General features: G+C 32.1%; 1 protein-coding gene across 1 annotated transcript; it reads left to right on the top strand.

The window, feature by feature from the left end:
* On the top strand, positions 1–17,200 carry LOTGIDRAFT_172419 (hypothetical protein; the record flags this gene model as incomplete). Its single annotated transcript, XM_009049298.1, has 15 exons — positions 1–148; positions 1,728–1,810; positions 2,290–2,379; positions 2,734–2,811; positions 2,963–3,133; positions 3,310–3,376; positions 3,862–3,964; positions 8,279–8,413; positions 8,828–8,961; positions 13,139–13,263; positions 13,638–13,787; positions 14,120–14,266; positions 15,651–15,770; positions 16,145–16,328; positions 16,941–17,200. 15 exons carry the CDS (start codon positions 1–3, stop codon positions 17,198–17,200), a joined length of 1,995 nt encoding a protein of 664 aa, XP_009047546.1.
* Positions 17,201–22,651: the final 5,451 nt, after the last annotated feature.

Below are 22,651 nucleotides of genomic sequence, written 5' to 3'. Positions count from 1 at the left end.
ATGGCAGTTTTACTAGAGAGTATGTTAGAACGACTACACAAATTGGAAAATTTCTTCACTTTTATAACTAATGGTACATCTTTAAATTCCTCTCAGTTTGCTTCCAATAAAAATTTACCCCCTGTCTCCTCAGTTTTACAAGCCAAAGGTAAGTTCATTCAAGATTTTATTCTACTTATCTGTATTGTTCTATATTATATTATGTTATACTCTTTTAAATCATATTGTGTTTTTACTGTTTTTTGTAAGGTTCTAAATCAGTTTGTGTTAGTAAGGTTCTAAATCAGTTTGTGTTTGTAAGGTTTTAAATCAGTTTGTGTTTGTAAGGTTCTAAATCAGTTTGTGTTAGTAAGGTTCTAAGTCAGTTTGTGTTTGTAAGGTTCTAAATCATTTTGGATAGTAAGGTTTTAAATCATTTTGGTTAGTAAGGTTCTAAATCAGTTTCTGTTTGTAAAGTTCTAAATCAGTTTGTGTTTGTAAGGTTCTAAGTCAGGTTGTGTTAGTAAGGTTCTAAATCAGTTTATGTTTGTAAGGTTCTAAATCAGTTTGTGTTTGTAAGGTTTTAAATCAGTTTGTGTTTGTAAGGTTCTAAATCAGTTTGTGATTGTAAGGTTCTAAATCAGTTTGTGTTTGTAAGGTTCTAAGTCAGGTTGTGTTAGTAAGGTTCTAAATCAGTTTGTGTTTGTAAGGTTCTAAATCAGATTGTGTTTGTAAGGTTCTAAATAAGTTTGTGTTTGTAAGGTTCTAAATCAGTTTGTGTTTGTAAGGTTTTAAATAAGTTTGTTTTAGTAAAGTTCTGAATCAGTTTGTGTTTGTAAGGTTCTAAATCAGTTTGTGTTTGTAAGGTTCTAAATCAGTTTGTGTTTGTAAGGTTCTAAGTCAGGTTGTTTTAGTAAGGTTCTAAATCAGTTTGTGTTTGTAAGGTTCTAAATAAGTTTGTTTTAGTAAAGTTCTAAATCAGTTTGTGATTGTAAGGTTCTTAATCAGTTTGTGATTGTAAGGTTCTAAATCAGTTTGTGTTTGTAAGGTTCTAAGTCAGGATGTTTTAGTAAGGTTCTAAATCAGTTTGTGTTTGTAAGGTTCTAAACCAGTTTGTGTTTGTAAGGGTCTAAATCAGTTTGTGTTTGTAAGGTTCTAAATCAGTTTGTTTTAGTAAGGTTCTAAATCAGTTTGTGCTTGTAGGGTTCTAAATCAGTTTGTGTTTGTAAGGTTCTAAATCAGTTTGTTTTAGTAAGGTTCTAAATCAGTTTGTGCTTGTAGGGTTCTAAATCAGTTTGTGTTTGTAAGGTTCTAAATCATACAGATAAGATTGATACAAGTTTAAAATTATTATAGTCAATCTATGCAATACTACTATACTGTGAAATATTCCTTCATGTTAACACTGATATAATGGATGCACACAGTGTACTATCTGAGCTATTGAATTACAAATTTTACATATCTCATGGTTAGAATGAATTAAATATGACATAGATACGATACATTTATATGATGATACATTTATATGATATAGCGTTCATTTGTCTTGTCATTGAATAAAGCAGTGTTTTATCCCCATAATGATAACAAGATCAACACTCATATCTTAGATAAATACAATTATTGTTTGTCTGGCTTATTGTCAGTTACAAGTTTAATTTATCATTGGATTTGGATTGATATCACCATTTCAAAAATGATCAAAATCTATGACCTACTATAGTTACTATATATTTTTGTATCAGATATAATATTGGGTGTAAAAGAAGACTGTGTATTAACTGAAGAAGACATGAAACTTTATCCTAACTGTGTTGGTAAAATGAATGTAAGTTTGATTAAAACATGAATCTCTCCCATGATATATGTTCGGAAAAGTAATAACTTCCTCAAGTGGCAGTTAGTAATTGATTATAATAAATGATACTGGTATACTTTATGCATAACAATTACTGTTATATTATTAATGTTACGTTCCAAGTGACGTTTCTTTATCAATTATATGATCACTGAACCATCGTTGAAATGTAACTTTATTGATAGGATTATGATTGTTATGCATAAAATATTATTTTTTGAAGATTGACAAGTTGAAAATTTACACACCAATGGTCATATTATTACTTTATGAATTTGAAATAAAAGGGATTGTAAAGAGGTCTTCTTTAATTTTTGATGTGTATCAGGAACACTGATTGCATCAATTTGCATTTTCAGTCAAACGTCTGTCACAAATTTTTTAGTTTAGTCCTAAAAATGAAAGTGTACGAGTAATATGATGAAATTAGAATGTCTGTTTTGTTACAGTGGATGAAGACTATGTGGAAATCAGATAAATGTTATGCATCATACGGTGTTGACGGGTCTGATTGTTCTTTTATTATGTATCTTAGTGAGGTAGGTACAATTCAGTTATTGTGTAAATAGCACAGCATTAACAGGATTGATAAATGTTAAAAATTGTAGCTTTTTCGGCTCTGATATTTCAATGTGACTATTAAAGTCTTATGATACATCTGATTACCCTCTTTAAACAAATTATCTTGGAAAGATTTTTATTCTTTCTCTTCCTGAAGTCACATTGTACAATGGGAGACATGATCTAACAAAATATCAATAAGATCATTCATCATGTTCATCATTTATTTTGATGAACTTAGAGAATGATGTGAGTTTTTTTTTTACACATGTTTTCTTGGTTTAAAAGAACTATTTTATTTTTAATTATTTTTGTTCTTATTTTCTTGATAGGTTGAAGGATTTTGTCCAAAGAAAGCTTGGAGTGGTTCAAAGAGAATAAAACTAAGAGATCATGATCCTATCAATTTGGTAAGTAAACTTCACTATTTGTATGCTGCTAAAATTAAACTTTTTTCATTCACTTACACTTAGCTAATGATAGAGAAGATAGCACAAATCAATAGCTTTGACTTTTGCAAAGATAGTTACTTTTAGTGAAACTTTTTTTTTCCTAATTCAGGCTGAAATTAAAACTAATTTAAGTGATTTGATGAGACTATTGGTTGATCCAAATGAACGTCAAGGTTATGCATGGATTAGGATGAGAATAAGCCGAATGTGGGATAATTGGTCTGTAGCAGCTATGAATCTCAATAAAAATATGGCTATGGCCAACAGACCAAAGAAAAAAGTAAGTTTTGATATGTTGTGTTTATATTCACCCATTTTAGATAGCCTATGTCAATTATGACATCAAACTGGATGAAAAGGGCTCAGTCATTCTAATATTTCCACATGGAAATATCTGTTATTAAGATGTTGATATTATTTGACACTTCTTCAATTATTTTCCTTTAATGTTTTCAGATATTGGTACATTTAGGTCTTCTATCAAAGCAGTCAGGTTGGAAATTTGCTGAAAATCAGTTCAAAGGTAGGTAATATTATAATGTGCTTTCATGTAAATATTAATAGTTCTGACATAAAGAAGTGATTGACATAGTACAAAACACCAAGATATTGTAAAACATTAGATAAATAATTTTGAAAATAAATTTTGGTAAAATGATATTATATATTGATAGTAAGATATATTGAGAAATGAGAGCCAGATGTTGAATTAAAGTAAGTTAGCACTCTGGTTGTGTTATTACATTGATTTAAGGAATTTATTACCAGTAATTATAACGCAGAATTTTTACATGTTCAATGGAAGGAATGGCAGGTCTGTTTTTAGTTGAATGTTGTTGTGTATACATACGCCATATTCCATAGAGAAGACATCTTTTTTTAATTATAAAAATCATCAGAAATCACTTTGAAAATTTTGTAAGTTCATCGGTTGATAAATGAAAACTATTAGCAAAGGTTCTTTATAGGGAATGACAATAAAATGTAAATGTATTATTGTAATTATAGGTGGACCATTGGGTGAACTGGTGCAATGGAGTGATCTAATATCTACTCTCTATCTCTTGGGTCATGATCTACAAATAACTAGCGAAGTTGAACAGCTGGTTGCGTAAGTTTTTTTTTAATATATAGAACGATGATATGATGAGCAAAACCACAATCTCACAAATTCTATATCCCGAGTACATGTACATTCTATTGGCAACACTGTCCCTTTCATTTCTATCTGTATACTTTAAGAGAGAGCTTTTAGATTACTGTAAAAAAAAAAATACAAATACACATACTTTACATAATTGTTAATTGGACTTATCTTATAAATAATTTATAATGAACACCCTCAATGTCATCATATACTTTTTTATCAATAAAATACAGCCCATTTTCTAATGTCATGAGGTTTCAAGTAAGATTGTTATATTTGATGTAATGAAGCAAATTAAGGTCTAGTAATTATAAGTAAGGATGTTACATTTGATGTAATAAAGTAAATTAAGGTCTAGTAATTATAAGTAAGGATGTTACATTTGATGTAATAAAGTAAATTAAGGTCTAGTAATTATAAGTAAGGATGTTACATTTGATGTAATAAAGTAAATTAAGGTCTAGTAATTATAAGTAAGGGTGTTACATTTGATGTAATAAAGTAAATTAAGGTCTAGTAATTATAAGTAAGGATGTTATATTTGATATAATAAAGTAAATTAAGGTCTAGTAATTATAAGTAAGGATGTTATATTTGATGTAATAGAGTAAATTAAGGTCTAGTAATTATAAGTAAGGATGTTATATTTGATGTAATAGAGTAAATTAAGGTCTAGTAATTATAAGTAAGGTTGTTTTATTTGATGTAATGAAGTAAATTAAGGTCTAGTAATTATAAGTAAGGATGTTATATTTGATATAACAAAGTAAATTAAGGTCTAGTAATTATAAGTAAGGATGCTATATTTGATGTAATGAAGTAAATTAAGGTCTAGTAATTATTAGTAAGGATGCTATATTTGATGTAATGAAGTAAATTAAGGTCTAGTAATTATTAGTAAGGAGGTTATATTTGATGTAATGAAGTAAATTAAGGTCTAATGATTATAAGTAAGGATGCTATATTTGATGTAATGAAGTAAATTAAGGTCTAGTAATTATTAGTAAGGAGGTTATATTTGATGTAATGAAGTAAATTAAGGTCTAATGATTATAAGTTATGTTGTTTAGGTCTAGTGATTTATTTGTTTTATTTGATGTAATGAAGTAAATTAAGGTCTAGTGATTATAATTTATGTTGTTATATTTGATGTAATGAACCAAGTTAAGGTCTAGTAATTATAAGTTATGATGTTTTATTTGATGTAATGAAGTAAATTAAGGTCTAGTGATTATAAGTTATGTTGTTAAAGTCTAGTGATTTATTTGTTTTATTTGATGTAATGAAGGTCTAACTAGTGATTATAAGTTATGTTGTTTTATTTGATGTAATGAACCAAGTTAAGGTCTAGTTATGATGTTTTATTTGATGTAATGAAGTAAATTAAGGTCTGGTGATTATAAGTTATGTTGTTTTATTTGATGTAATGAAGTAAATTAAGGTCTAGTAATTATAAATAAGGATGTTATATTTGATGTAATGGAAGTAAATTAAGGTCTAGTAATTATAAATAAGGATGTTATATTTGATGTAATGAAGTAAATTAAGGTCTAGTGATTATTAGTTAGGTTGTTTTATTTGATGTAATGAAGTAAATTAAGGTCTAGTGATTATAAGTAAGGATGTTTTATTTGATGTAATAAAGTAAATTAAGGTCTAGTAATTATAAGTAAGGATGTTTTATTTGATGTAATGAAGTAAATTAAGGTCTAGTGATTAAAAGTAAGATTGTTTTATTTGATGTTATGAAGGTCTAGTAGTTATAAGTAAGGATGTTATATTTGATGTAATGAAGTTTATTAAGGCCTAGCACTTATAAATAAGGATGTTATATTTGATGTTATGAAGTCAATTAAGGTCTAGTAATTATAAGTAAGGTTGTTTTATTTGATGTAATGAAGTAAATTAAGGTCTAGTAATTATAAGTAGGGTTGTTTTATTTGTTGTAATGAAGTAAATTAAGGTCTAGTAATTATAAGTAAGGATGTTATATTTGATGTAATAAAGTAAATTAAGGTCTAGTTATTATAAATAAGTATGTTATATTTGATGTAATGAAGTAAATTAAGGTCTAGTAATTATAAGTAGGGTTGTTTTCTTTTGTTGTAATGAAGTAAATTAAGGTCTAGTAATTATAAGTAAGGTTGTTTTATTTGATGTAATGAAGTAAATTAAGGTCTAGTAATTATAAGTAGGGTTGTTTTATTTGTTATAATGGAAGTAACTTAAGGTCTAGTAATTATTAGTAAGGAGGTTATATTTGATGTTATGAAGTAATTAAGGTCTAGTGATTACAAGTTATGTTGTTTTATTTGATGTAATGAAGCAAATTAAGGTCTAGTAATTATAAGTGAGGATGTTATGTTTGATGTAATGAAATAAATAAAGGTCTAGACATAAGAAGATTAAAAGATTGGTTGTATTAATAATATATAGATACCAGACAATGAAGTAGAATTTCTAATGTCACACTGCTATTATTTTCTATTGACCATCGGTTCATTCTATTGAATTTTGCATTCATTTGTATTTATAAAACAAAAAAGGGTTAAATAGTGTTGATAGTTTGAAATGTCAATCAATAGTAGAAAAATTGTAGTGTTGAATTATTTGAATTTATCTGTCAGAAAAAAATTGGTAGAACATTTTAAATGAAATATCTGATGGTAGAGATGTCTAGAAACATATTGTTATACCCATTAAATAAAAGTGTGAAATTTCACAAATATATTCATATCATTTTCTTCAACCAGAAAAGTTTGTAGAATATTGTTTCATGTTGGCTCTAAAACACCGTGCTAGTTGTTGGCTCTCAAACACCATGCTAGTTGTTGGATCTCAAACACCATGCTAGTTGTTTGCTCTCAAACGCCATGCTAGTTGTTGGCTCTCAAACGGCATGCTAGTTGTTGGATCTCAAATGCCTTGATAGTTGTTGGCTCTAAAACACCTTACTAGTTGTTAGCTCTCAAACACCATGCTAGTTGTTGGCTCTCAAACACCTTGCTAGTTGTTGGCTCTCAAACACCTTACTTGTTGTTGGATCTCAATCACCTTGCTAGTTGTTGGCTCTCAAACACCTTGCATGTTGTTAGATCTCAAACACCTTGCTATTTGTTGGCTCTCAAACACCTTGCTTGTTGTGGGCTCTCAACACCTTGTCTGTTGTTTGATCTACACACCTTGCTAGTTGTTGGATCTCAAACACCTTGCTAGTTGTTGACTCTCAAACACCTTGCTTGTTGGTGGATCTCAAACACTGTGCCTGTTGTTGGATCTCAAACACCTGCTTGTTGTTGGATCTCAAACTCCTTGCTTGTCATTGGCTCTCAAACACCTTGCTTGTTGTTGGATCTCAAACACCTTGCTTGTTGTTGGATCTCAAACACCTTGCTAGTTGTTGGATCTCAAACACCTTGCTAGTTGTTGGATCTCAAACACCTTGCTTGTTGTTGGATCTCAAACACCTTGCTAGTTGTTGGATGTCAAACACCTTGCTAGTTGTTGTATCTCAAACACCTTGCTAGTTGTTGGATCTCAAACACCTTGCTAGTTGTTGGATCTCAAACACCTTGCTAGTTGTTGGATGTCAAACACCTTGCTAGTTGTTGTATCTCAAACACCTTGCTAGTTGTTGGATCTCAAACACCTTGCTAGTTGTTGGATGTCAAACACCTTGCTAGTTGTTGTATCTCAAACACCTTGCTAGTTGTTGGATCTCAAACACCTTGCTTGTTGTTGGATCTCAAACACCTTGCTAGTTGTTGGATGTCAAACACCTTGCTAGTTGTTGTATCTCAAACACCTTGCTAGTTGTTGTATCTCAAACACCTTGCTAGTTGTTGGATCTCAAACTCCTTGCTTGTTGTTGTCTCTCTGCCATCTTGCTAGTTGTCTCACAGCCATCTTACTAGTTTAAAGAATATAACATAATGAACAAATGTTTTTGGATTTGATTTTGTGGGTTTCCATGGAATCAGATTAAACAATATAAAAACAATAGCATAATTCATAACAAAAACATGAATGCTTATAAAAAAATTGCAACAAATAAATAATTTTCAAAGAATTCACTATATAATGAATGAACAATAAAGTAACATTTTATGAGAGTTTAATTGTCTTTTCTTGTGTTGAATAATAACCTAGTTTGGATTAGTAAATATATTTTGATTCTCCTAACATTAGGTGTTTGCAAGCTATAATTTAGGGTATAATAAAAGGAAATAACAGAGTTTTGCACGTGAAATACTGATCAATATTATTGATATCTTTCAGAATATTGTCTAACTTACCAGCTGCAAAGTCCCCATGTCAGAGTCGGAAAGAATTACCTGTAGATATAATCTATACAGATATTGTTGGCCTTACACAGTTTAAAAAAAGAGTCAAAGGAGGCTATGGTAAATTTATGTAGGTAGATCTGTTTGGTTTTCTAAAAAATTGATGCGTATCAGGGACACTGATAGCATCAATTTTCACCATTTAAATTTCCATTCAAACTGCTGTGGTTCCAGCGATACCACAAAAAGTAAGTGCTTGACGACTTCACTGAATTGCAAAATTTGCTTTATCACACAAGGCCCTCAGTGACGTCATCAAACACTTAGTTTTAGTGGAATTGCAGGAACCATAGACATCGAATTGAAAAGTATCTCTGTAAGACATCAAAAATTTAGAAAACCTCTCGACAATCCACCATAGCACGTAGCATATTGCATCTTTTACTAAGTTTTATACTGAAGTTATGTTATGTATTTAAATGTAAAGCTTCATGATGAAACTGACTCTTGATTGAAGTTTACAAGGTTGTTTTGTTTTTTTTAGTTGTTTGTTCAGAATTTTAGACAGTTTTGGAACGGAACCAGCTTTCAATCATCGAGCATTCGCAAAACAGAATAAAATATTAACGTCATGGGGAGGACAAGATCTAAAACCAAAACAATTTTTCACTATGTTCCGTAAGTTTGAATATTACTTCAAATTTTTTTTATAGACTTACTATCACAGATGCTTTACATTTAATGACACTGGAATCTAGCTGTCATGATAAAAATTGTGCACTTATCTGATCATCAATTAAAATTGATAGAATTGAACAAAAAACATTACCATATTTGAAAGTTTAAAAAATTGGCTGATGGATGACATCTGTCAAAAATATCAAATAACAAGTGGAACACGTCTTTTGCACTACAACTTTTACTGCACTTAACTTTTTTAAACAGACAAATTTGACAAAAGTTGCAATGATTGACATTAGCTGTTATCAACTTAAGTGTAAGATGCCACAAACACAAACAAACGAACTGCCTTGAATTTGTTTATTTACATTTTTAAAGTTTTTTGGGTCATATTGTTTCTTTTATTAAACACAATGCCATTTGTTGATGAAAGTTTAAACAAATATCTTAATGTCATATTGACACCAGTACTAGTTAGTACAGTTAAAATGAAATTCTTACTTCTGGATCCACTGCAATTTAGTATTTATAGGTTTCAGGCCATTAAACCTTGTTTGATACCGTTTGTCAATATAAGGTTTCTATCGAATTTACTGCTTTGGAAAATTGTGGACTTCTGCGACCTTCACTGACAGTATGAAAAATAGCAGGAACTTCAAGTCTGGTTTTTCTTTTTTGAGGAATTTTTGGGGGGGGAGGGGGTGTATATTACCGTCAACCATGTCCGTTCGTCCGTCCGTCCACAAAACACTCTAGAAGGTGCAATTCATGACGGATTTTGACAAAATTTGGTATGAGTGTTCGTAATCACCCAAGGATAAACCCTATTGAAAATCAGAAGAATCTAAAAATATTAAGTATGAGTTATTGCCCTTGTTCTTGAAAACGCTTTCAATTTTTCAGCTCATTAACACTCTAGAAGGCACAATTCCAGGCCCATAGCCTGTCCTGGGGTGGCAAACGTGCAATTGAGGGGGGCAATTTAGCAAAGCACCTTGACAGACGATTAAACATCGGGAAACGGACTTTCATGGAGTATTTTAGATTCGAGATTATTTTTGTTAAAACACATAAGTTATAATACGTTACATTTTAATTGCCGTTTTAGTTTAAACGTAGTCGGGTATGTTTTATGGCAAAACGTTGAACAAATACGTCCAAGTTAATTTTCTGGGTACGCTTGCTGTTGAAGACAAGAAGAATAAGATTGCGCTGGCGAAGCTGAGTCATAGATTGAAAAGCTGCTTTCACACACAGCGGTACTAGAACCGAATGTGGCAACGCTTGCAGCCAGTGCATATAATTTAGGGAAGGTCAATTTCTGCTCGTATAGTTTTTGAAGATCAAGATTGGAGTCCTGCTTTTCTGTCTTGGCAACGTTATCTTGGAGAAATTGTTATGCTTCTCGAGGCCCTTTCCAGTATCACCTACAGCATGCTTCCAATCTGTGTAGCCTTCAGTGATGAATTTTTATGCACTCGCAGATGTATTGTGAAACACCCGACATGGAAATCAAAAAGGGGCTTCCCAGCTGTTACTTAAATGGCGACCAGACTTCGCTGGAAATTTTATTCTCGGTTGCTTTGGAACGTCTTCTTTTCCAATGTCACCTGGTACTCCTGCTTTTCTGTCTTGGCAACGTTATCTTGGTGAAATTGTTTTGAGACCTCAAATTGTTATGCTTCTCGAGGCCCTTTCCAGTTTCACCTACAGCATTCTTCCAATCTGTGTAGCCTTCAGTGATGAATTGATGAATGCACCCGCAGATGCATTGTGAAACACTCGACATGGAAATCAAAAAGGGGCGTCCCTTGACACTGAATACTTCAGCCATGGAAATCGAACATACCGGCTGTTACTAAAATGGCGACCAGACTTCGCTGGAAATTTTATTCTTGGTTGCTTTGGAACGTCTTCTTTTCTAATGTCACCTGGTACTCCTGTCTTTCCAGAGCATCTTGGTACTGCATCCGTTGTGTTGCCCGCTGTGGTTTTGATACCAGTGTCAGTCGTAGTAGTGTCGGAACCATCAAGCAATTTGTCTTTTTTGATCAAATATTTATCCATTTTTTCTACGTTTGGTTGTTTGATTCATATGAATACAATTTAGGATAATATATGTCTATTAGTTAGTATTTATAATCAACCAATCAAATCTTTTGAATTTTGAGACGGGACAGATTACAAGATTTGATTTAGGGGGGCAAAGCCCCCCCCTTGGCTACGTGCCTGCACAATTCTTGACCGATCTTGGTGAGTATTCGTAATCACCCTATTGAAAATCAGAAGAATCGAAAAATATTTAGTATGAGTTATTGCCCTTGTTCTTGAAAACACGTTCAATTTTTAGCTTGTAAACACTCTAGAAGGGACAATTCTTGATGGATTTTAACGAAACTTGGCATGAGTGTTTGTTATAATCCAAGGATAAACCCTATTGAAAATCAGAAAAAATTATTTAGTATGAGTTATTGCCCTTGTTCTTGAAAACGCGTTTAATTTTTCAGCTCATAAACACTCTAGAAGGCACAATTCTTGACAGATTTTGGCGAAACTTGGTGTGAGTGTTTGTAATCACCCAAGGATGAACCCTATTGAAAATCAGAAGAATTGAAAAATATTAAGTATGAGTTATTGCCCTTGTTCTTGAAAACGCGTTCAATTTTTAGCTTGTAAACACTCTAGAAGGGACAATTCTTGACGGATTTTGACAAAACTTGGCATGAGTGTTTGTTATCACCCAAGGATAAACCTTATTGAAAATTAGAAAAATCGAAAAATATTTAGTATGAGTTATTGTCCTTGCTATTAAAAACGTTTTCAATTTTTAGCTCGTAATCACATTAGAAGGCACAATTGTTGACGGATTTTGATGAAACTTGGTGTGAATGTTCGTAATCACCCAACAATGAACCCTATTGAAAATCAGAAGAATTGAAAAATATTTAGTACAAGTTATTGCCCTTGTTCTTGAAAACGCTTTCAAATTTAGCTCTTAAACACTAAAAGGCATGATTCTTGCTAGATTTTGACAAAACTTAGATTTTATTATTCAATCCTGAAGGTTGAACAGGGTTCGCACAGCCTTGAAAAACCCTTGCATTATTGCACAGTGAACATAATTTTCTCTAAGGGAAGCAATGTTCACTCTTAATCAATCACAAGAAATATATTTTATTGTTTTTTAATTAGGTTTATTTTCTTGGTGTATTTCAAAACACAATCTTTATTATTTTCCATTATTACTTGTCAATAACAGATGTTTACTTTATTGGGTATTTTTATTTTGATTTATTTTTAAACAGATTGATAAATCAGATTTATAATATATTATAAACACTGTAACAGATAAGGTTGGATTGTATACTGATGTAATACAAATATTTGAAAATGGTTAATGATTGAATTGTATATCAATTATAAAAAAATTCTCACTGTTAAAATAGTGCTCAATATATCAACTGTAGATCAATATAGAAATATATAAACAGAATCTGAAATAAACATAGTTTCCTGCTTTGCGACTTTGCATGCTTTTTCTTTCTATTGACCCTCTACAGTATAATATATTAAAAAAGTGGAGATCTGATTCAATATCATTTTGGAAATGATACTTGGTTCAAGCAGAATGTATTGGCATGTTCCAAAAGAAAGAACTTATCTTGCTTCTTCAGAATTAAAAATCCTAGTGTCAAGATTGTTATTGATGTACTTTATTTATTTTTTCATACATCTATTTATTTTTCATTCATCTATTTATTTTTCATACATCTATTTATTTTTCATTCATCTATTTATTTTTCATTCATCTATTTATTTTTCATACATCTATTTATTTTTCATTCATCTATTTATTTTTCATACATCTATTTATTTATTTTTCATTCATCTATTTATTTTTCATTCATCTATTTATTTTTCAATCATCTAATTATTTTTCATTCATCTATTTATTTATTTTTCATTCATCTATTTATTTTTCATTCATCTATTTATTTTTCATTCATCTATTTATTTTTTATTTAACCATTTATTTTTGTCATTGAGCTATTTCTTTTTTATTCATCTATTTATTGTCCTATTCTTATTTGAATAACCTATCCTCTTATTCCTTCAATACTAATTCCCTCTCAATCATTGATGTACAACTCAAGTTTATTTGTTGTTATTGTAGCTCACAGTCCAGATAATTCCTTTATGGGCTTTGTGGTTGAACAACATCTAAATAGTTCTATGATTAAATCATTAAAAAGAAAGAAACAGGCTGTAGTTTATGGTAAAAATGACTATATGTGGAAAGTAAGTCATGCTTGTATTCTTCAACCACCTACTCTCTTTTTATAAAATGAAATCTTGAGAAGTTTTGAATTATGAATATTATTTTTTCAACAGTTTTTGAGTAATGTTCTCTAACTTAATAAACTTGATTCAACAAGGCTGTGTGACATCAGATGACTCATAGTCCTTGATACAGCAACATCATTTCTCTTATTAACTCCTTTGGTCATGACATCAGTCTACAAATCAACTAACCACTTAATATAAAGTGTTGTCATCATTGCTCCTCCAAACTTAAATCAAGGATTAGGGATTTTGAAAAGGAAGACATCACTTGTTTCAGAAGAAATGTTTATTTTTAACATAAACTCTTGTCAACCTTATTGTTTTTTAAGGGTAAAAGAGGGTATTTAGATCTGATTAAAGAACAGTTTGAAATCCATGGAACTGTAGCAGGAGATAATTTAAAGAATGTTCCTAGTTACGTTATTAATCATGGTATATTACCAGGACCAGAATTACACAAATTATTGTCCCAATCTCAGGTAGAATATTAAAACATTGAACAACTACATCACTCAATACATTACCATTCTGATTTCTTTTTTTCTGATATTTTTGTCTTCATTGTAATCTTGACAAGTTTTCTGATACAGTTGCATTCCAATGCTGTTAACCAATCTAATAGTATTGATGCCAGTCATGATAAATTTGTTATTCAAACTTTATGTGAAAAATTAAAAGGACACTGATTGACTTGAATAGGAAGCCATCTGAAGGAATACGGGCATCTAAATTTGGAAACATTTTGTCTTAAACTAGTTGGTAAACTGTTTTTATTTTGTATTGTTTATACATTCTATTATTGTCTTTTCAGTTGTTTATAGGTCTAGGTTTTCCATATGAAGGCCCAGCACCATTAGAAGCTATAGCTAATGGAGCAGTTTACATAAACCCTCAATTCATTCCACCTCAAAACAGTAAAAATACACCATTTTTTAAAGGAAAACCAACCCAAAGAGAGGTAATTGTTTGAAAGTAAGGTATGACAGACAATGTAAGACCATATCAGGCACACTAGACAAACATCACTAAACATCTAAATGCTTGATAGTTTCATTTGCGAACATAAACATGGCTATAGTAAACCTATCAACAATATATTACTATTTATCACATCATAATATGATCAGTAACAACCACACATATGATATATATATGCCTTGTCATTATGATATACTGTTATCAGATTACTGGGCATGAAATTGATCTAGTTACCTTAGTAATTATTATCAGATGTCTTCATCTTTATCTGATATACAAAGTGATTAATCCAGTATAGTTCATATTTCAACTGACATTAATGTTTTTATATGCCCACAGAATTGTTCGTCTGTCCGACTGTCTGTTGGTCATGGTCAAGTTTGAATAATCAGATGAACAGTTTCAGAGTTATTGCCCTTGACTATGTAGTAACACATCAAATTTTGACTTGTAAGAATGATATAGGCTGCAGTTGGAAATTTGTAATAATCAAATGAACATGTCAAATTTGGCTTGTTGGCACGATAGAGACTACAGTTTTTATCCGATCGTGATGAAACTTGATATGCATGTATATATTGATGAGATCTGTCAAGTTCGAAATTGGCTAAAATCGGAGAAACGGTATTTGGGGTTATTGCCCTTAACTTAGGCATGACAGAGACTACAGTTTTTATCCAATATCGAAGAAACATGGTAAGCATGTATATATTGATGAGATCTCGGTTAAGTTTGAAATTGGTAATAATTAGATGAACAGTTTCAGAGTTATTGCATGTGTGTATGTCGATAGGACTTTGTTCGTGTTTGAATTTGATGATAATTTGATGAACTGTTTTTGAGAATTCGTTATTACGCCAATACAGACTTTGTTTTCATTTCTGACAGCTGGAAGTGGGCGTATTTAAACATGCCTGGCAAGCTATCTTTAAATGATCCGTTTGAACCTATTGTGCAAGCTCAGTATTTATCAACTTGAAACTAAAGTGTTTGTCCATGTTATTCCTTTGAACCAGGAAGATAAGATAAACTGAGGATTCAGCTTTGAGATATAAATATACATGTAGATTGTAGGTGCATGACTCTGCTGGTAAACAAGATTGTTTCAGTCTTCATTGAACTGAAGCTTTAAGATTTTAAATTCATGGTCAAAGAATTCATTAAATGGGCTCTCCACTAATGTAACACAACATGAGCACAGGCTCACCCTTCTGAACACTTGAACCTTTTATAGAGACCATAAACCTTATTATTGTAATATACTAAAAATCTGCTTTAGTTTGTATCACCATGATTATTCCCTTACTGCTGAAATAGCTGGTTGAGTTCATATAATTAAATTCCTTTTTTGCTTTATCTTATAGTTAGCAAGTCAGCATCCATACGCTGAGATATTTATTGGTGAACCACATGTATATACTATACCTATTAATAAAACCCAGATAGTCAAATCTACCTTACAAACTATTATAGATAACAGCAGGGTATGTACTGCTGTTATACTCATTACCTTAAATATATGAATATCTAAATCCTACAGTGAAATTTGGGAGTAGATTAAATAACAGAACACAATATCGTGGTATACTTCCATAAACCTCGATACTCAGGTATCTACTAGTATATCACAATATTGTATTGCATTATTTATCATGAACACTATAATGTTTCTTTTGTTGTCTATTGGGCTAATGTTGAATATCTAACTGGAAATCATCCTGGCATTTAGTTTCAAAAGCATCAGTTTGTTTTAATGTTGCAACTTTCCATGTGACCAAATTTTCATTCAAGTAGACAACTGAAGTCATGATTGAATATCATGGATTTATTACCTCAAATTGAATTAATTATATTTAAGTTTAAACCATATCTACCGTATGAATATACAGAAGAAGGAATGTTACAAAGAATGAATGCTTATATTGAACACCAAAACTTCTGCCAATTTGATTCCAAAATATCAAAATGGCCGCCATTAGAAGCGATGACCAATATATTAGGACGTGCTGGCATGTCTTGTCGTGATGTTTGTGCAATAAATGGTAAGTGATGTGGAAGTAGTTCCTAATCAAAAGAGTTCTTAAATGTTGATGACTGTGTACAAGCATGATCAATTGACAATTGAGCTCTTTTTGTCCTGCTCTTTTTGCAGATTGTTTTCATTAGTCTAAGGATTTGACTGCATCACCACAATTCTAAAACATCTAGTTCTAAGCAAACAATAGTAAGGGAAATAGGCTACCAATTTCATGAGACACATTATTGCAGAAACATAAAATATAAATTCCCTTTTGATCTTCCAAGTAAACATCATACACTATTCTATTCATGAGCCCAATAAGGTATTTAAAGATGTAGGCGTGTCAGGATGCTGGGTTTGTTCATTTAAATGGATGAAGATATGTTTTTCTAGCCTCCATATGTGTATCTTGAACACTGGAACACTTCTACATGCACTTCATATTTCTTACCTGTAATTCCTATATTTCTTGACAAGATTATGATGTCATTGTCACATTGCCAATTAGCACATATAAATATTGTGTAATTGAACAGGTTTTTCTAGAACAACAAAAGTCGGGCATATGAAAGCTTCAATCATCCAGGACACACATAGAAAATATATTTTGGATAAATTTTTTTGTTTATTTCAGATCTTATATGTGAAAGTAATCATTTCCGTGAGTTGAACATAAAAGAAAGTTTAGAAAATAATGGAATCCAATGTGCAGGGACAAATAAATCCTCTAATATATATTATCCTTCATATAATATCAATACTGAACAGTGTATTTTACAAGCAGACGAACTATTATTCAGCTGTGTTGGCAGCCATTCTCTGCTACGTAGATTGTGCCCCTGTCGTTCATATATCAAAGGACAAATAGCTTTATGTATTGGTTGTGAAAGGTGATCTTTGTTTGAAAATTAGTGATTTTTAGTATGTTCTTACAATCTGAATTAACGCCAGCCCATTCTTTCTGGAGCTTACCGTTCATAATTAAAGTTCAGATGATTTCTTGAATTTTTGAAGTTGTATTTTAATCAGTTTGATGTTTTATTCTTGAAATAGGTAAATTTGGAACTAGGAGTGTTTTTTGATTTATAATTATATACTGACTGAAGATGTTGTAAAGTTCTATATCAGTAGTGTTAATCTTAGTAGAATTAGAGGCTTGGCTAGGTATTTCCTTTAAATCAAAATTTAACACAGGGCTTTGTGCAGTAAACTTGAAAATTAATGTTATTTTATTTATGTATGTTATTATTGTAAGAATGTTTTTATGTTGTCAAAAAAATCATGATTTTGTGGTGCCAACTTGCCATGTGTGGGTTTTGTGCACTATAATGATACAATAATGTGTTCAATAATTGGCATCGCTATCACATTATCATAGTTTCAGGGATTATAAAAAGGTTTTCTACATTTTTTATGTGTATAGAGGACATTGATAGCATCAATTTGCATCATTGTAATTTTCAATCAGACGTCTGGTTCCTGCAATTGATGACATTACTAATGGCAAAGGACCTTGTGATAACGAATATTTTGCGTTTACAAATGTAATCAAAAAACTTAGTTTTAGTGGAATTGCAGGAACCACAGACATTAGATAGTGATAGAAAATTGGAATAGTGCAAATTAATAATATCAGTGACCCCTATGTGTATAAAACAATTAAACCCATTAAGGTTAATCTGATCTAATTCAGTGAATGTGAAATAGCCAGTTAAAAATTGTAATAAGAAATTTCTTGTTTAAATCAATGCTTGCTTTGTAGCAGAGTCTTTTAATCTTTAGAAAACATTTAAAATATATATACATGTGTATTTCATAAGGTATTATGCCACTAGAACAGCTGATAGTACATGTTTTTATCTTTAAATAATACTTTCCAATTAGAAATAAGTCCTGATACTCATAGTATTTTCATTGTTTTTAAAAAATCCTTCCTTAAATTTACAATCCAACAATATCAAACTTATGATATATGATTGAGCAACCTCCATTTTTATACCTTGTGTTCAAAAAATTCTGCAACTTACTCCTATTGCAACCTCAGGACTGTTGATTTTGCTGTTGATGGAAAATTTGAAGCCCCAAATGAGTTGCCATATTGTTGCTCAATAGTTTTGTATGAATATTTCATAATCATGCCATTAATTAAGAAATTACACAAAATATTAGGCTGTGAAAATTTTAAATCCATCCCTGTCCCATCCCTATCCCAATCTGATTTTTATACTCTTTATAACTCCCAACTCTTACAAACATTTTATAACTTATCTTTGTTCCAAATATTTTGTAGTTAAGAGAATATCCATTGTCCCATTGTTATAACTTAATAATTGTTTTTAGAAATTCATATATTTATATCATTATTATTGATTGTTTATTGTTCTTGATTGATCAGTTGATTGATTTGTAAATAAAATGATGATTATTTATACTTAAAATTGAGTAATTTTATATATAAAAGATAGCTTGCCAGACAAGGTAATATACGCCCACTGGCAGCTTTGATTCTGAACTTAAATATTTAGCAGTACAGTAACAATCACCAGTATGAAATATTCAACCTTCAGTCATACACTTCTTTTGAACTCTTTGAATACTGAATAATAATTGAGTATGAGTTATTGCCCTAGTTCTTGAAAACATGTTCAATCTTTAGCTCGTGAAAACTCTAGAAGACAAATATTCAATCTTCAGCGCGGTAATAATAAAACCAAGTTTTGTCAAAATTCGGCAAGAATCATGCCTTCTAGAGTTTTTATGAGCTACAAATTGAACAGGTTTTCAAGATCAAGGGCAATAACTCATACTAAATACCTTTTTGATTTTTCTCATTTTCAATAGGCTTTATCCATGGGTGATAACAAACACTCACACTCAAGCCAAATTTCGTTACAATCCGTCAAGAATTGTGCCTTCTAGAGTGTTTACAAGCTAAAAATTGGACGCGTTTTCAAGAATAAGGGCAATAACTCATACTTGATATTTTTCAATTTTTCTGATTTTCGATAGGGTTTATCCCTGGGCGATAACGAACACTCATACCAAGTTTCATCAAAATCCGTCATGAATTGCACCTTCTGGAGTGTTTACGAGCGTTTCAAGAACAAGGGCAATAACTCATAGATTCTTCTGATTTTCAATAGGGTTCATCCTTGGGTGATAACCAACACTCAAGCCAAATTTCGTTAAAATCCGTCAAGAATTGTCCCTTCTAGAGTGTTTACAAGCTAAAATTGAACGCGTTTTCAAGAACAAGGGCAATTACTCATACTAAATATTTTTCAATTTTTCTGATTTTCGATAGGGTTTATCCCTGGGCGATAACGAACACTCATACCAAGTTTCATCAAAATCCGTCATGAATTGCACCTTCTAGAGTGTTTATGAGCGTTTCAAGAACAAGGGCAATAACTCATAGTAAATATTTTTCGATTCGTCTGATTTTTAATAGGGTTCATCCTTGGGTGATTACAAACAACCATACCAAGTTTCGTCGAAATCAGTCAAGAATTGTACCTTGTAGAGTGTTTACGAGCAATTGTGGACGGACGGACGGGAAGAGGTGACGGCAATATACGCCCCCCATTTCATGTGGGGGTATAAAAACATACCTGTCTCCCCTCTCCTGCCTTTTACTCATAGTTGTCAAAATATGGTAGGCCAATGACCTTGTCATTGAAAAGATAGACCTCCTGTCAACCTACTGTCAACCTACTGGCCCGAATCACAAAGATACAACATTGTAAAGTTTTTTATTTTTAATTTAACGTTTACTCTTATCAATAATGTATATGACGAAACATTGCTTCTGTAACATATCAGAAATTTTGTTTATATCAAGGGATCATATACTTTTTTTTTTAATAAACCCCTCTCAGCCCCTTAATATTTTGTCATGTTATTTACTCTGCTATGAGCATTTACTACACAAATATGAGAACTGAATTGAACTTTATAATAGCTAAAAATGCTTCAGCCCAATATTAGATACATAATACAGAAAATATCAAACATATATACATGATTTATATCCAGGTAACATGAATTGGTAGTTAGTGACTGTTTGTGCTCCCATGAAAATTAATGAATAAAGCTGAAGCAGTCCATGTAAGAGTTTCTATTGAAAAGTTCAAATCAAAGTAAAAACCAATATCGTACCTTATATGATTGGTCCAGCAGAGCCGTATATAGAGAGAGTCTGGCCAACTTGTGATCTCGCCGCGCTGAACTATGATTGGCGCAGAGTGGTCACGTGATTGAAGGCCGCCATATTGTTACCCTTCCCGCGACGTTTAGGCGTAGGAGCCTGGGTATTCTTTACGTTGTTTAAGCCTAATTCCTGGTCTTGTCTGGCAACAGAATGCCTCGATGTGTGGCATAGAAATGCTCTGTCAAATCTGGAGAAGGTATAGTGATGCACAGGTTACCTAAGGATAAAAGGAGACGCAGAGAATGGGAAGTAAAGGTCAAACGATCCGACTGGACTCCCCACGACAACTCTTTTCTATGCGATGTAAGTACATTCGATGATTTCAGGGGTTTTGCAAATTGTGTTATGTTCAGGTCTAAAAACTGGATATAATAGATATGGAAACTTTGTGAGAGGGTTTCTTTCCACGCACTGGCTATCTAAGCCTAGGCCTAGACGAGGAGCATGCACTATGGCTTCTGAGACACTGTCAACAACATTTCTGATAGGCCTACACTTCCTCGATCGATTTATGTTTTTCTATAAATGTGAAATTCTAAGACTATTTACTTATTTAGTATTTAGTATTATTTACTTCCAATCACCAAAACAAACAGTATAATTTAAAGGTGTGCGCCATATTGGTGCTTGAACGGTGAGGCAAGGGGCCATGGCTCCTAATTCTAATATTTGCACTGGTTCTGATTTTCAACCTAAAACCCCCCCACCACCACCCTTCTCCCTATCAATATCATTGATTTCCTAAATGCCTATCAGTATTACCCCACCCCCTTTAGAGATCAAATGAAACGCCACCATTGTTTATGTTATTTCATTATTAACATTTGCAGAAAAATATGGAAGGGCAATGTAGACTGTGGGTCTAGACTATAATGTGAACACTAAGTCTTTTCACTTGTGTAAATTTTGGTTTCTCTTCCAGAATCACTTTGACGACAGTCAAAGAGAAACAGATCGCCAGGACAACAGCCGACAGCTGAAGCAAAATGGTTTCAAAGCTGAAATGATGATTATTGAGTGGTGTGATATAACTTTCATGCCTTCATGACATAAAATAAATTGTGCTGATTGAAACTGAATAATGAGCCTTTTTCTGTTCAGGCCCACAAGTAAAAGAGACAGAGGTGGGGAGTGGGGTGGGGCGGCGCCTCCCTTGAATTATTTTCGCCCCCCCCTCCACTGCAAAATTCAAACAAGTTGCATTCGCCCCTCTTGGCACATTGGTCTGGTTACGGGCCTGTTTCTGTTGATAACGATTTATAGTGCACATCTTGCTTTGAGCAATTTTCATGATGACTAAATTTCTTCGGCAAAGATGGAGTTCAGTCCTTTATACTAACTTCACTATATTCTAAAGCTTTATGTAACAAAAATCATCGGTTATAGTTTATGCACCGTTTTGACAGTCGTCAGGCACACGGGCCTATTGATCAAAAACAATATGAATTATATTATACATTATATTACTTATAAATATGTTGCATAAACTATAACTAGTGATTAGCCTATTGTTCCATATAGCTGTAGAATATACAGCTAGGCCCTAGCTATTTTAATATGGAAGATTACAGGTTTAATATTTCGGTGATTAATATTTGGAAAGTGCTAAAATTCAAAATTTGTCTTCTTTTTGTGTTTTTGTATAGACATACCAAATTTGATCAAAATCGGTTAAAAACTGTAAATTCTAGAGAGTTTACGAGGGATAACGTCGGCCGCCTTGTAGCTAAGAGAGGGTAACAAGATGGCGCCTTGTGACTTAATTGGCCAGACTCTATATACGGCTCTTTGGTCCAGCAGAGCCGTATATAGAGAGAGTCTGGCCAACTTGTGATCTCGCCGCGCTGAACCATGATTGGCGCAGAGCGGTCACGTGATTGAAGGCCGCCATATTGTTACCCTTCCCGCGACGTTTAGGCGTAGGAGCCTGGGTATTCTTTACGTTGTTTAAGCCTAATTCCTGGTCTTGTCTGGCAACAGAATGCTTCGATGTGTGGCATAGAAATGCTCTGTCAAATCTGGAGAAGGTATAGTGATGCACAGGTTACCTAAGGATAAAAGGAGACGCAGAGAATGGGAAGTAAAGGTCAAACGATCCGACTGGACTCCCCACGACAACTCTTTCTATGCGATGA

This window comes from Lottia gigantea, assembly GCF_000327385.1.
Source record: "Lottia gigantea unplaced genomic scaffold LOTGIsca_133, whole genome shotgun sequence".
Classification (NCBI taxonomy): Eukaryota; Metazoa; Mollusca; class Gastropoda; family Lottiidae; genus Lottia; species Lottia gigantea.
This window is presented reverse-complemented; position numbering and strand designations above follow the sequence as displayed.